The following is a 17,265-nucleotide window of genomic DNA, read 5'->3' on the forward strand; positions in this document are numbered from 1 at the left end:
TCAATTCTATCACTAATGTCTCCTTTTTAATGAAATCTACTACCTTGATAAAAATCTCGCAACCTCCATGGAAGTAGGACTGGGTATAATTTTGAATGCAGAAGAAAACTAAATCATTCGACCATTGCTTCTCCACGCCTTCTATCAAATCTCCCTACAAAAAAGGGAAAACCTAGATATTTCAATAGAAACTTATGGAGAATTATAGATCTTTTAGTGGGAGCTTCTTAAATTTTGCACTCGAAGCTTTTTAACATTTAGATTGTTATACTATTATAAAATTTGTAATTTTTTTAAAACAAATTAATTTTCCAGCTTAGTAAAAACAATAGAAAATTAGAAAAATGCCATTTTATCAATTACTAAAAATAAATATTAAACAAATTAATTCTCAATTCTCATTGATCATGTGACTTAATCAAATTAAAGGCTCTTCCAAAAAAGCTCCCTCTCCTTGAGCCGGCCCCTTTGGAATCTCGTTTAAAAGAAAGCCTCGATGAAAGTTCCCACGGAAACTTCTCGGCGAGCGCCGAGCGACACATTTGAGGAATAAGACGAAAGCACTGACTGTGTTTGAGCGTACTAGGCTAGAAGCAATTCACATACCCAGATTTTAACGTTATTCTCCATCGGACGAGTAGATAGGTACCTTCGTCTGGGCAGTCCGCAGTCTCACTGGTAGCAGTGCCAGGAATAACTTTATAAAGTAGAATGGCTGATATTCGACCACTGGTGGATTGCGCGGAAGCAGCCTCCACAGTATCTTTTATATTTTTTAAACGCAGCCCGTACGCACAGATATGGACGTATGTGATGCCGTCCCATCATGGCGTAGAGATTCAGAGCAGGAATTATATTCGTCGTGCTTTCGTAGCAGCTAAGTTTTGGAAGGCTTTTTACAGCATTTCTACGAAGGCATTGGGGGAATGTACCCGGAATGCGGAGAAGCAGGTTATAGAGGATGAAAGCATAGCAGAAGATTTGTCTTGGTATAGCCTGAAATCTGTAACGTTGTTTTGCTTTTCCTTTTCAGCTGCAAATATTTGCAAGTTATCATGGCCGGTCGCACGATTCAGGTTTCTCGTGTACCGGTCATCCCGGACGAGAAATTTCTAGTGGAGTTTCTGGAGAACACAGTTGGCCGTGGGAATGTGCGCGCTTGCAGGCTGATCGCACAAAGATCAATGCGTGACCAAGAAGACGGCGCAGAAGTGAGCGCCCTTGTTGAAACAGACAGCGCAGAATCAGCAATGGCACTTCATGATCTCGCCAAGGCCGGTCTTCTCAGCTTCTGGTGTGCTACACTGGCAGTCCAATTTGTGCAAAATCAGGACTTCCTGTCCGAATCTAAGGGTCTCGCCTACTCAAATGATGCTGCGTACGATCCAAATTTGTCTGCGCCTCAACTTCAGCTTGAAGCAGAGCTTTCTGCGACAAAAGATGTGTCGGAACCCAAAGTTGAGTTCGAGCCAAAGACTGAAGATGGTTGTGAGTCGAAAGTTTCTGTGCCGCAAATTTTCAGCCAGACAAAATTTTCAATGGCAGAAGATGCGTATGAGAACTACACATCTATGCCAGCAATTGTTCCCGAGTCGAATATTTCAGCTGTTAATGAGCCAAATTTTTCCATATCACAAGCTTCCAGCCTAGCATATACTTTTCCCCCTTTTCCCAAATTTGTGTCTGAGCCAAAAGTTCCGAATGCTTTCGAACCAAAACCAGTGAACGATTCAAAAGTTGTGGCCGATCCAAATCCTCCTTCGGAAAGGAAGGGTTTTGTGCCAAAAATTTTCACCACTTTTGAACCACAAATCGTTTCTGCTTCGAAGTTTTCAACACCAAAAGATACTGTTGAGCCAAGACCTGAGCACAATTCAAATCTTTCCCTGCAAAAACTGTTAGAAATAAAGGCTTCTATCCTAAAAGCTTTTAATGCTTTCGAGGAAAAAATTGTGTCTGCAGGAAAAAATTCGGCACCAAAAACAGCGTCCAAGTCGGCGCATGATCCAAATCTCTCTGTGCCACAACTTCTGTCGGATATAAAGGCTTCTGTGCTCAACGTTTCTAGTACATTTAAGCCAAACGAAGTTGTTGTTGAGCCAAAAACAGTGTATGATCCGACCTCGGAAACAAAGGCTTCTCTTCTAAAATTTTATAGCACTTTTGACCCATCAGCAACTACTTCTGCCTCAAAAGCTGTTGCCGAGCCACATATTGCTCGACACGGAGAAGTTTCTGCGCCAAAAAGAAATTCTGAGCCTAAAGTAGGGCGTGGATCGAAAGAAGTGCCCGCAGCTAAGGAGTCCTCTGTTTGTTTGGGGGAAATTGATCTGCATATTGGCTGCGAAACTTCTGAGAATTCATTCTATGTGTTATGCTCTTTCAAGGGAGTTATTGCAGAGTTTGAGTATGGTCGTAAGAGAATTAGACTCTTTGTTAGCGAGACGGGGGCTGACTACAAGATGGATATTGAGTATCCAGATATTCGTTACATTCACAGAGGGCAGGCGATAGGAAAGGAGGCTCAGCTCCTCCTCCTTCGGGTAAGCTTTCTCCCTACTTAACATTCAAAATTCAGCTTTTAGACAATTACTTTTCTCTGACTGGTTGAATCCGATGCAAGGGGGTTTCATTATATTCTCATCAGTGCTAATTGCCGAATTATTATTGGGACTGATTAGTAGTCAGAGCAGCTCTGATATTTACACTTCGCTGTAATATGTTAGGGAACATTTAATTTAAACAGAATTGCTAACCAGATTTTAAACTTTCATCGATAACATATGCCAACTGATAGAGGAGTCTGCTAAAACAGGATTTGCAGCAGATAATTCCACTTCAAATTTCTTACCAGCACAAAACTTGAAGAATTTTATAAAATCCTTTGCTTACCAGATTATAATATTACTGAAATAATTCATGGAGAAATTTAGAAAAGATGAATAGTACAATTAGTTTTTGAAATTAATTATTTGTGTGGGGGGAATTTTCTTAGGAATATCGGAGGGTTTTTGTATAATTTTCAGCATTGATCTAGCTAGGAATTGAAACAAAACTTGGAGGAAAAAAATCCAAAAGAAACACAGAGCTGCCAAGAATAAAAATTCTGCTGATTACATTGTGCTCAATCATTTACGTTGCACACATAGTGCATGATTTATAGAAATGGAAACCACAGCATAAAACAGTAATTACGGTGAGATTTCATGAGAAAGTAGAATGCAGCTAAACTAAAAAACAGTTCTCCTTGTTGGCCTCAACACATAACAAAGAGTTATCATCCATTCACAGAAATAGAGATCCATGAATTGCTAAGATCAAATCTGTAAGTCATGGACATAATAGAAACTTAACACCAACACCCTCACTTAAGGCTAACTAAGGAGACCAAAAAACTAATGAAAGAAAATATGCAGCCGAAAATCTTTTTGGATAACAAAAATGTGAACAGCTGTCAAATGATACTGTGATAGTGATGAATGAAGAACCTTCTTTGAAACTGAGATGATGATCAGGATCAGTCTGCATGAGTGCCGCCAATGACACTACTTGAACAATGAGAAAATGGCAAACAAAGACAACATCCGCCAGTCAAAGATACAAAAGACAATAATCTGCATATGTGCTCCCAAACAATGAATAGATGGTAAACAAAGGCAAAATAATTATCAATCAAGGGTGCAGATGACACATGGATCTGTACGAGCGACCCTAACAACATTGTTCAACCATGCAAGAACAAATTGCTAGTTGAAAATATAGGTGCCAATGGTCTATAAATCTAATCAAGTGCGGAACCAAAGAAGCATTAGCATAAGGAGGCATGACAGATCCACAAAAATGTGCACCAACAGAGAGAAAAAGAAGGTAAGACCCATGCAAAGAGAGTATGACCTTGGGCCTATTTGTGATAAAAATTCAGTTCAACCTCAGTTGCCATAGATATTCGATACAATCCTCTACTTGTGGGCTGAAGTAGAAGATCTTTGGCTTCAATTGAAAATAGTTGAATGCCATAATTCCATTCTTGAAAAACTCTGATCTTCAATTCCTGCAAACAAAAAAAAATTGCTTTTCCTACCTCTTTCTTTGATAGAATGTAAAATTTTCTATACCTGTAAGCTACAAACAATTAGATCTATCTGAGAAAACAAGTGAAACTTGCAAAAGAAATAAACAGAGGAAAACAAAGCTTCTCAGAATAAAAATTCCAAGGAAGAACTAGCAATGGGAGAAACAAGACCGAGAACTGGCACAAGGTAAAGCACATTGTCGTGCATGCTCCTCCACCTGCTGCTTCTAGAAGAATGTGTAGGTTGGTACAGTTTTCAAACATGGGGCATCATCTTTGTTTTCTTTATCTTCAATCTCCTTTGATTAATCCAATGAGATGGTGCGAGCCAAATAGAGGAACTTGTGGTGGTGTGGAGGAAAGGCCCATTGGTCAACACCATGAGGCATCAATGATCATGGTAAGACAAGGAAAACCCAATTAACTACTCGTGTGATGCTTTTACACGTTCTCCTAAAATCCATGGCCACAAACAACTTGATAGGAAGAATCAAAAACTTTTGGTTCAGGATAAAGGGCCATCGCTCAATATCCAACCTAGACAAGATGTTAGGAGCTAGATCGAGAGACTACTTGTGATTTCCAGGAAGTGCTCATTGGGCTATGCCATCATAATTCGTTCTCTTTTCATCCCCTTCCAAAAATATAATGGTTTTATATCTACCATCATTTTGGTCACTTTGGGGTGTCTTGAATAGGGAGTTGAGTGGAATTCTTCTAAAATCATTCTTTGGATTTTTGGTGCTTTGGGTATGTACATCCTACCACCATACCTCAATAATCCATCTTCTTCCATTATGAAGTCCTTGTACCTGGGGTCTTGTGGGTCCCTGAGAAGTGCGTGACTGATCTCTGCATAGAATTCATCCTACTTTAAATGTTGTAATACTTGATCCCTTAATCTAATATTTATGATGACCATAACGAAAACATGCCTTCATCGGCTCAAGGCATTTGCTACCTTGTTCTCTTTACCTTTAATGTAGCTAATGTCAAAGGCGTACTCTGCTAGAAATTCCAACCATCTCCTCTGCCTGGCATTAAGGTTGGGTTGAGTAAAGATGTACTTTAGGCTATGGTGATCTGATCGAAGTTCAAAAGGCTTCCCATCAAGTAGTGCCTCCACACTTGGAGGGCATGTACAATGATGACTAGTTCCAGATCATGAGGAGCATAGTTTTGTTTGTAGTTCTTTAACTTCCTTGACTCATATGCAACAACTTGCTCTTCTTGCATCAGTACACTTCCTAATCCCTCCCCAAATGCATCAGTTATGACCAGAAACTCCTTTTGGAGGTCTGGTACTCTTAGTATAGGTGCAGTAGTTAACTTCTCCTTCAGGCACTCAAACGCTGTCTGACAATTCTTGGTCTAAATAAACTTATTCCCATTCTTCTATAGTGAAGTGATCGGGTAAGCTATCTTGGAAAATTCTCTCACAAACTTCCTATAGAATCCTGCTAACCCCATGAAGCTTCTGATTTCTGTCACATTCCTAGGTATGGGCCATTCCTTGATTGCTTTTATTTTTGAAGGATCTACAACTATCCCTTTAGCTGATATAATATATCCTAGATATTGAATCTTCTTTTGATAAAAAGCACACTTAGACAACTTCCTAGAATCCTGCTAACCCCATGAAGCTTCTGATTTCTGTCACATTCCTAGGTATGGGCCATTCCTTGATTGCTTTGATTTTTGAAGGATCTACAACTATCCCTTTAGCTGATATAATATGTCCTAGATATTGAATCTTCTTTTGATAAAAGGCACACTTAGACAACTTCCCGTATAGCTTATGTTCTCTCAACCTCAGTAGAACTTTTTGTGGATGTTCTTGATGTTCTTTTCCGTTTCTTTAGAAGATCAGAATATCATCTATAAAGACCAATACGAACTTAAAATACTATTCATCAGGTTCATGAAGGTTGCTGGGGTGTTAGTTAACTCGAGGGGTAATACCGTAAACTCATTATGCCCATATCTAGTCTTGAATGCAGTCTTGTGGATATCTTTATCCTTGATGCAGAGTTGATGGTATGTTGACCTTAAGTCAATTTTTGAGAATACTGTAGCACCTTTCATTTGATCAAACAGATCGTCGATTCTAGGAAGTGGGTACTGTTTCTTGATGGTGACCTTATTGAGTGTCCTATACTCTATACGCAATCTCATAGTTCCATCCTTCTTCTTGATGAATAACATTGGGGCTCTCCAAGGGAAACGCTGGGTTGAATAAGTTTCTTATCTAACATATCCTGCAATTGCAATTCAATTTAGTGATGGTCATTCAGTAAGGAGCTCGGGATATATGTTCTGCCCTAGGTACTAAATCTATTGTAAAATCAAAAGCTCTAGATGGAGGTAGTCCGGGAAGTTCTTCTGGGAACACATCTTGAAATTTTTTGAGATATTGATACTTGTCTGCAAATGATCTTTTCGGTTTAGGTTACTTCTATTTCTTCCTATATCTTCAATTTTAACTGCAAAAATCTCACATCCTTTCCTTTTGCATCTCTTGAGTTGCATGGCGGATATCTGACATGGTTTGATTTCGTGCAGAACTCCCTTAATATTACAAGATCGCCTTGATCGTCCAAACCGTCTACAGTTTTGGCAAGACAATCAACCTTGGCCTTGTGCTTACTAAGCTATTCAATACCTATGATGATGTCATAGGACCCAAGAGGTGCTACATACAAATTTAATTTTGTAGAGAATTTTGGAAAGTCAACCCGTGCCTCTAATAGACATTGCTCTACCTTAGCCCTTGATTGGTTTGCATACTCGACCGTCCATGGTTTTGCCATGTAACTAGACCTCTTTGGAAATCTACATAATAATTTTGGAGATATAAAACATTCTGGGGCTCCGGTATCAATCAATATAGAAACAAGGTTTCTGTAGATCTTACCTGGGGTTTCGATTGGGCTTAGCTGTTGTTTTGCCTGCCGATTGTCTAGTGCTACATGTATCCTTTGTTGGTAGACATGCTGTTGTGGTGGTAGTGGTGGTCGAGGTGGTTGGTTGGTGTTTGCCTTACTGGAACAGTTGTTAGCATAGTGATCCCCACCACAATTATAGCATCCTGTTGGTGGCCCTTTCCTTTCATTTCCCTTGCCTTTCTTATTTGTATTGGGGTTACTTTTGAAATCCTTGTTACCATTTCCTCTTGGTTCTGGTCTGTTGGGCTTGTAGTCCTTAAATTGTTTCTTATGGGATCCGACATTTGTCCCTTCTGAATTCCAATTCCACTTCCTTTTATTATCTTGAATAGAATCATCTCTTTTAATTTTATGTTCTTGTCGAACAACCTTTTTTAGGGCATCTTCCATGGTTCGGGGAGTGAGAACATCATCTACTCCCTCGATCCTATTATTTAGTCTCATGATAAATTTTCTCACCTTCAGATTCCTATCTTGCTGATAGAGAGTACATACTTAGCAGACGGGTGAATTTCTCTCAATATTTGTGTACAAACATATACCCTTGCCTAAGGTTCTGGAAGTCTAACAGCTTTTGGTCGTAGAAAGTTTGGGGTAACCAACGATTCTTAAAGATGACTATGAACTTTTCCCAAGTAATTTCAGTTGTCTTAATATTCAGTTCAACTTTGGTGTTTCCCCACGAAGTAGCAGCTTCCCCTGAAAAATGGTATATTCCCCAAACTACCTTTGAGGTTTCTGAGAAATTCCTAATCTCAAAATATTGTTCCATTTCGTTTAACCTGGCTTTGATACCATATGTAACATATCAAATAACTAGATTGAAAAATATATACTAAATTCTGAAATTCATGTCTTGAAACAGAAATCTGAAGAAATGTAAAAATAGTTAGGAAGGTAAATCATATAACCATATTATCGAAAAAGACATCTTTTACACCTTATAATCCATTTCATGTGAAAGTAACTGCATAAATCTATCATAACTGAAATAACTAACTAACATATATCCATAATAGTTCAAGAGAAACTAAATCATTTCCATATATTCCATAAATTACAAGGAATGAACTTGCAAGATAGAGTCCAGAAAGAAACATACAAAATCTAGTTGAGGTATTTGAAGACGTTGTGCAAGCCTCGACTTTTTGGTAAGAGGAGAAACATTGACTTAGGCTTAAACTCTCAACAACGGACCTTATTAATCCCCACACTTTCTTTTAACAAGAAAGGCCCTCCCTACCTCGGGGTTAGGCTTGGGGCACCATAGTCTAGCCATCTGAGCATACTGGTGTTTAGAATGTTGGCTCAATAATAGGCATGTCTGATTAACTAGCACCATCGACATCTTTTGATCAATAGAAGGCAAGCATGCCACTAAATGACCTTGGCCAAGGATTTAGATGGGTTTCCAATACCTGATCACCACCGCTCGACTTGACAACAAGGTACATACTGGACAAACATGAGCTTACTTGGATATTCTGTTGGAATTATAAAATTTATCATGATTTCATGTATGGAAGTTTTGATTTCTGTTCTTTCCCTTATAGGGATTTCTTTTCATCTTCACCCCCTTTCATTGGCTATTCTAGCCAGGGTGAGTCCTTGGAGAGAGTGATTCTCATTTTGGTATAGATCATCTTGGTTATGCATGGATTCCTATCCATTGGCGGGTACACCACAAATAACAAACTTCTGTAAAGATGTGATTCAATTTTGTTAACATGCTGATCTTATATTTCAGTACTACATATGGTAAAGTAAAAGACAAGATCATAAACGTAAACACAAAGAGTATTGAATTTTGATCTCAGTGATAATTTCTCATTCTGTATGTTGGCCCCCTTTTGAAATTAACAGTTTTCAGTGATCTTGAATAGAAAGGTCGACAAGAATATGAGTCAAGCACATAGACATTGATCATATAGCTGATCCATAAATCATAAAGGTCGGATGCAAAGATAAATCATCTAAAAACTGTTGCATCGATTAGAATCATAATGATTCGAGTGCATAGATGCTGAACTTAAACTCTGTTGCATTGTCTAAAATTCATAAAGAATGGGTATGTAAATACTAAACATAACCTGAACGAAAGCCTTTGTGGGATTCGAATGATGCCTCCACCGTATGGCTTAGAGCCGACTCTTGCTGTATATGGAATGCGAAAATTGTTGTGGGAAGATTCGCTCATAAATCAAGAGGTATTGTGCTCAGAGCAGAGAAATAGAAAGAGAATAGAATACCGTCTGCAATTAGACGTGAAATGTTTATAATCTCCCTTAGGATCAAGTGAGTCGTGGCTCAAGGTGGCAGTCCATTCCAAGACCATCGGTTACAAGGTCACCGAATATAAAAGAAAAGGTGGTGCCAAGTGTATATGGTCGCCTATCATGGATAATTATAAGTTTGAATTATTAAAGAGTTCCTTTGAACAACTTTATAAATATACATATAATCTTTAAATGAGTCCATCATGCTATTATTATATCTAAGGTTGCACCTATTAAAATACGTATATCTATATACATGTGTAGTTTGGAGAAATATGGTTTATTTTAACAACATATCCTCTTGATATACGCACATGTATATATACATATATTAATAAGTACAAACTATAGATATTATTTAATATCATGGTGGTATCATATATATATATAGGGGATGATAAAAGACAATGGAGGCGACATCACATAACAACAAAAGTAATGGTTCTGAACATGAATTTTGATAATGATTAGTTATATATATATTTATATATTATATGTTTGTCCAAGTCGCTCATGTGTGTCCAATGTGTGTACTCTATTGTGAAGTCACTAAATCCTTACTAAGGTAGTTAGAGGTCATACATGGCGATCGAACAAATAGACTAGAATAATGCCCTATTCCTTAAATCCCATCTAGCAATGCTTTCTCCCCTTTCTCTGCTCTTGCATCCACCAGTGCAACATTTTCACAATAATAACAAGTTCTCCCATTTAAATCAATATTAGAATATATCACAAAATAATTGTAGCAATGGTTAATTACCATTTTCCATAAACAAGTAAACACGATAACTTATAATCAATTCCATTATAGCAATCACTTCTACATGAAATAAATGGTTAATTATAACTTCCTCTCTTCACATGATCAAGAAAATGACAGTTTTAATTAATCATGTCAACGGCTATAACTTATTCTAATCAAGTCAAAATTTTGGGATGTAACAAGAAACTAGCTTATATATGGAGGTTCTTATATATTTATGAATTAACCCGTGGATCCAAATCACTAATGGTATGCTACCTCTGTTGATTTCTTTAATCACCACTGTTGACTGATTGTGTTGATTGAATATCGTGTTTGACCTTTTTGTTTCCGTCTCTTCTCTATATCCCTTATGCAGTTGGCTTTGTCGGTATTGTTACAACTCCAGTATGGAACAATAGTGATTATTGGTTCTAAGGTAATACTGAATGTAGAAGGCAGTATCAAACAGTAATTTGTCCAGCGTTGAATGTGCACTTAGTATTGACTACTAGATAATATATTGATCGTTGAATGGGCTCTCACTCTCGTCTCATTGTTCGCTATCTGGAATGGACTATGGTCTCCTTTATTTCTTTCCCTTTGGTATGCGTGTCTATTCCCTGATGCTGACCGCTTAACTATTCCAAAGCTCTCCTGTGTATGGTGTAGAACCAAATGTTCCATGATTTCTGCTGTCCAATGAGTGCCTTTTTATATCCTTGAAATATGATGGGTTGTAATCAAAAGTCATGTTGCATGCCTGTTCGTAATTGCCTTTATACTAATCACGTCTCTTGGATTTTAAACAATTGAGCTTATCTTAGACGCATATATTAACAACCACATATTGTCTTAATAAATCACGGGCTTGGTAAATATCACAAGGAGTGAGATAGTTGATGCTTTAGCAATGAGTTCACTTGGTTATTTTAGAGATTTTATTTTCTTTACTTATATTTGAATAATTCTTATATATTGTAATATTATCACATTATAATTTATTTCTTATATTTATTTATTAATAATATTATATATGATATTATTAATAATATATTCTTTTTATATTAGAGTAATTATTTAATCTTATTCTCATCACATTTTACTCTCAAATGGTGGGACATCACACCACGATAATAACATATTCCTCAATTTAAATCAACATAACTATAATCAAAAGTTATTTCATAATCATCACAATGACTAACCACCATTTCCAGTTAAATTGTGATGAACATCTAACGAGTCAACTTTACACGAATCAAAACGATCAACCATGATTTCCATTTTACATGATCATAGCATTCCACTGTTTTAACTATCCAACTATCATTCACATGAATATATAATGGCTATATGATTATTTTAAATGGGCAAAATTTGGGATGTAACATACATTTCAATAGAGTTTATCTATGGTTCAAATCCTTGAGAAAAGGTGGGGAAATTTCTAGAAAATCTCATCATAGTTTTCCCAGGTGGTTTTCTTCGGTATACTGGTTCCATTGGACCTTGCACTGGGTTATTTCTTGGTTTCATTAGTGAAGCTTACCCACCTCGAGTATTCTGAGCGGCTTTGTTACCACCATCTCTGGGTCTTTTCCCTGCATGAGGTTCCAATCAATTATATGCTCATGATGGGTGATATATTTCTTAAGATATGATATGTGGAATACGTCATGCATTCTGGCAAGGGCTAGAGGTAGTGCAATCTTGTAGGCCATCGGGTTTGCGACCTCTAATACCTCAAATAGTCCTACGTATCTTGGGGCTAGCTTGGCATTCTTCCCAAACTTGATAGTGCTCTTCTGTGGTTTTACCTCTAAAAGAACCTTTTCTCCTATTGAGAACTCTCGAGGTATCCTTTTTGTATTTGAATAACTTTTTTGTCTGATGTTTACCTCTTTAGTCTATGACAGATCTGAACTACCTGTTCTTCCATCTCTAATAGCATCTTAGGCCCAATAATGATCCTGTCTTTGATTCGGTTCCAACTTACGAGGGTTCTGCACTTATGGTCGTATAGGACTCAAAAGGTGCTATCTTGATAGTAGATTGGTAGGAATTATTATAAGCAAACTCTACTAAGGGAAGATACATTTCCCATTGGTATTGTTGATCCATGCAATACACTCTTAGGAGATCTAATATCTAATTTACCCTTTTTGTCTGGCCATTGGTTTCAGGATGATAGGCGAAACTAATATTTAGTTTGGTTCCCACGGCTGAAAACAAGGTTTTCCAAAACTTGGATGTTATTCTAGCATCTCTGTCAGATATAATCTTCTCTAGTATTCTTTGGAGTCTGAAAATTTCTTTGACAAATTTGTGAGCGATCTCTAGTGCTGCATCTGTTAAATTACCTAGTATGAAGTGGGCCACCTTGGTTAATCTTTCCACAACCATTAAGATGTTGTGTCTGTTCCAGGTCATGGGTAACTCGAATAAAATCCATGGTAATTATTTGTCACTTCCATTCTGGAACCTCATTTGGATGCAATAGCCCAGCTAGATAATAGTGCTCTACCTTGACTCTTTGACACCCGAGGCATCTTGCTATGTACTCTTCTATTTCTCTTTTCATCCCTTTCCAAAAATACAAGGGTTTCACATGTGCCAACATCTTGGTCACCCCACGGTGTCCAAAATATGTAGCTGTATGGATTTCTCCTAAAATCATTCTTCGAATTTCTAGATTCTTAGGAATATACATCCTACCCTTCTATCTCAAGAGCCCATCTTCTTCTAGTTGGTAACCTTCACACCTGGGGTCTTGAGGGTCTCTTTAAGTGCTTGACTAACCTCGTTATGGAAGTCATCACTGAGTAGGTGTTGTAGTACTTGCTCCTTGAGCCCAATTTATATTGCTACTGTAGTTGATATATCCCTTAGCTGGCTTAAGGCATCTGCTACCTTGTTTTCTTTGCCTTTAATATAATTGATCTTGAAGTCATAGTTTGCTAGAAATTCCGGCCATCTTCTTTGACAAGCATTGAGGTTAGGTTGAGTAAATATATATTTCAGTCCATGAGGATCTGACCGGAGTTCAAATGGTTTTCCTATCAGATAGTGCCTCACATCTGAAGAGCATGAACAATGGTTGCCAATTCCAGATCGTGTGGGACATAATTTGTGTTCATAATTCTTCAATTTCCTAGATTCATAGGCAATAACTTGACCTTCCTACATTAGTATGCCTCCTAACCTCTCTCCAAATGCATATGTTATAACTACGAATTGGCCTTGTGGATCAGGTACTCAAGTATTCGGGCAATAGTTAATTTTTCCTTGAGATATTTGAAGGCGACTTGACATGCAAATTTACTTTTGTAGAGAAGTTCAGAAAGTCAACCCGAGCCTCAAATAGGCATTGCTCTACCTTAGCCCTTGTCTGGATTGCATACTCAATGGTCCACGATTTGGCCATAAATCTAGTTCTCTTAGGGAATCTACTTAACAATTTTGGGGAGATAAAACATTCAGTTTCTCCTGAATCAATTAATATAGAAAGAGGGTTTCCATAGATCTTACTCGGGGTCTCTATTGGACCTAGCTGCTGTTCAACTTGCCAATTATCCAATGCTGCATGAATCCTTTGCTGATAGAGGGCCTGTTGTGGAGGTAGTGGGAGTCGTGATGGCTGGTTGGTATTTGGCTTGTTAGGGCACTTGTTGGCATAGTGATCCCCACCACATGTAAAACATCCTGACGGTGGTCCTTTCTTTTCAGTCACTTTATTGCCCCCACTAAAATTGGAGTTACCCTTGAACTCCTTGCCACATGTCCTTTGGATTCTGATTTATCGGTCTTGAAGTTCTTAAAATGCTTTTTATGTGGCCTTGTATATGAGTTATCTGTATGTAATGTCCCCTCTTTCTGGGACATTATAATTCAGTGTTGCCAGCTCACTTCGCCTAGGTTTCGGGGGCGAAAAGGTTCTTTATAGGGGTTTAGTTCGAGATTTGGCCTAGACATTTCTAGTTTCAAACCCATCTGAGCAGTTTTGGCAGGTTGTCCGAATGATTACTATTTTTAGTAAGTAAACGAACTTAGAATTCTTGATATCTCAGTGTTGGTTTGGAAGCATTTCGTTGAGAGTTTTCCAATGAGCTATTGCACGTGCTTATCCAAGTACATTTGGTCAGTTATTTTGATGCTTGATGATTATATGGTTTACTGGATAAGTGACTTTTAAAGTTCATTTAACTTGTCACTTTATTTTAAAAAGGTACTATGTTCACTTAAGTGACTAAAGGACAAAAAAGGTGCTTTATCCCACATTGTTTTAAAGAGCATGCATCACATTGGGAAAAGTGATAAAGGTACAACAGGGTCCACATGGGAAGAAGATTATAATATTTAAAACAAATATAAATCTAGGAGCTGGAAATAGTGACTGGTTATCTCTTCGAGGACGCAAACCCTTGAAGAAGCATTTGGAGGTTGGACGCAAACCTAGCCTTCCTACAGGGTTTATCTACATTGCCAATTTGACTGTTATTTCTGTTTATAAGATTGGATTTTTTGGATTGTTGCGTGTTATTGTATTGCTGTTGTATAATACAGTAATGTTATTTGGCAACTATTTGTGTTAATTATTGGTTTAAATATGTACTTCTGAATATTGGAGGAATCACATAAACTTTTCTGAGTTTTTTCGTATGCATATCTGCTGGTCATAAATCGATTTACGTTTTGGAAATTATATCAAATGTTGGCTTTTCTGTTCGATTTTAATCTGCACGTTAATATCAAGGGTTTTTAGTATAATATCTGGAAAGGGATATTACAGTGGTATCAGAGCGCCAAACCTGCCATCCTGTTGGGGATTTTGCGATTATGAACAAATTGGGGGCAGCATAGTATCCAGGAGCATATTATTGTTGTTATTGCAAATTGTTTATATTGAAGTTATCAGTTTCTTTAGGTAGGGCTTCCTGTGAATAAGTTTATCAAACATTGTGGGAATGAGAAAATATATTGGAGGTGTTTTTATGTAGTGAAATCGTAAAACTTGTCAGGAAAATGTACAGAAGTTTATGCACTTTATTCTTGTGCACTTGAGCATGCAGATTCTTCTATATAGAGTTACCAACGTTTGAAGGGTTCTTATGTATCTGTTATTCAGGAATTGAAGGAATTATCAAACCACCGCAGGATGCAAAGATGTTTAGAGCATGCAAGGGAAGTAAGCACAACTTATTGACACTTTAGTATCTTGGAGTGCGGGTTGTAACAGAGACCACAGAACTAGATCTTCATTAGTGCAATATATCTCCACTCTCACGTCCAGCAAAGAGTTTCATGGGTTGTTGGAGTTGGGATGACAACATAGTGTATGCCACCTTCCCACACCAGTTCACAAGTCGGCACATTTCAGGCCGTTACTACCAACTAGATTCGGCATTATGCACAACGCAGGTAGGAGTTAGATTGTCCTTCATGTGTGGTTTTCCAGCAGCTGTGAGCAGTTGGGGGATGTAAGTGCTATGCTTGGTAGAGTTTTGGGGGGTCGTGTGTGCCAAGGCAACTAGCTACAGTCAACAATTTGGTTCTTCTGTTGGCGAAAGATTAGAGTTCAGGTGAGAGATTATCAGCAAGAATAGCATACGTAAATCATTCCCAGCGTTTAGAAGTAATCTCCTGCCACGTAGAGTTTTGGACGTCACTACCAATCTGAACTGTTAGCACCTATCTTAAATTTCTGGCATCATTCTCTTTCTAGAAGAAACACATAGGGAGCACATACGGCTACAGGTTATGGACTGACGGAATAGGAAGTTGCCGGTTACAATAAGAGTTACGGGCTAGTCCTTCACCAGTCAAATACAATCTCAGTTCATACGCCCAGTAGTGAAGACACAGGCTGTTGGAGACGGTGGTATCCCTGTAGGCGAAGTCACTTTGCATTCATCCCTTCAAGGGTTGGTTCACAACCAGTGATATCTCCATAGACATGGCAACGTCAACACCACAATAGGAGTCATTTCCCTTCCGCATTTGGTAGCAGATGACAGTTGGAGGAGAGACTAATGTCTTTGGTAGATTTCATCAATTGCTGCGGCTCCTAAAACATCTGATGTTATTCATCTGAATCGGTGGTAATACAGTGGTTCGATATGAAGCTCGATATACCCAAAATGGTATTGGACGACAACTAACAACCTTGGCAGATTAAGGTTGATTTTCAGTATAGTATCGAACTAGATACAGTTCTTGCCCAAGCGGAATACACACAAGACTGGAGGGATAGTCAGACTCACGAGTAAAGCAAAACACTGCCGACTTGTTTCATTCACCAGCAGCATTCAGATACCAGGCAATGCAGTCGGGTTGAGAGCTTGGTGCATCCACAAACTCCTGCAGTGGTATTCTCCATTGTTATGGTTTCAGAACAACATTCTGTGGTTGGTTTTAGTAAAGTATATTACAGTTGTACACTCCAAGCTAGCACGTACAGGTCAATTGGGAGTTTAAGTTGGAATAAGGGATGTGAGGTTGGAGGTCATTCCGACCATGCTAAACCTGTCTTAAACAACATTCTCTCTACCACGGGATATTGCACCATAATAGTTAGCAGGACTGTCGACATATGAAATACTGAAGTTGCACAGTAGGAAGTCAAGCACAATTAACATGACGCAGGGAACATCAAGATAGATAGCTGCAGGTTCACCAGCTACCACGGTCTTGAACTATTTAATCAGAACAGTCAGAGATCATTACAGCATTTGAATCGATAAGCAATGGTTCAGTTTTTATAGCTTGTATGCCTACTGAAGGGATTGGGATTGCATGATAACTGTTTGATAAAATACCTTAGTTCCAGATCAGAACTCAGGGGTCAGAATTAGTAAAGATTTTTACAGTGGTATCGAGATAACTGTTTGAGAAGTAGAGTTGAAGACTCAATCGACAGTAGATATGCAAATACAGTAGCTTGGCATGCTAGAAATATATATCCGTAATGATGAAAGAAGTGAAGAGCAAAGGGCAAGTCAAAGATCCTTATGAATGTAAAACTGAAGTAAGGAGATTGTATGATGATTATAACATTTTCCCGTCAAAGCTTCAAACAGAATTTCCTTTGGACTTTCAGCTAGAGCTGCAAAACAAGACGATTATGATAAGAAACAAATGCTATGATTTGGCTTGAGATCTCCTTGTAGAGGACAGTTACAGAAATTTGCATAAGGAAGACATTAATCAACTTGGTAGTAGTATAAA

The 17,265-nt window shown here is 38.1% G+C and overlaps 1 protein-coding gene across 1 annotated transcript in view; it reads left to right on the forward strand.

Moving 5' to 3' along the window:
• Nucleotides 1-733: 733 nt before the first annotated feature.
• The window catches only part of LOC149573283 (RNA-dependent RNA polymerase 1-like), a 73,485-nt gene continuing 56,953 nt past the window's right edge, over nucleotides 734-17,265 (forward strand). The window contains exon 1 of the mRNA XM_089814495.1: nucleotides 734-2,543. Within this exon, the coding sequence (XP_089670621.1) occupies nucleotides 1,056-2,543 (1,488 nt within the window). The 5' untranslated portion in view covers nucleotides 734-1,055. The remainder of the gene's footprint in view (nucleotides 2,544-17,265) is intronic.

This window comes from Cupressus sempervirens, chromosome 2 (genome assembly GCF_028749045.1).
Source record: "Cupressus sempervirens isolate cs-2001-9-10 chromosome 2, ASM2874904v1, whole genome shotgun sequence".
NCBI classification, from domain to species: domain Eukaryota; kingdom Viridiplantae; phylum Streptophyta; class Pinopsida; order Cupressales; family Cupressaceae; genus Cupressus; species Cupressus sempervirens.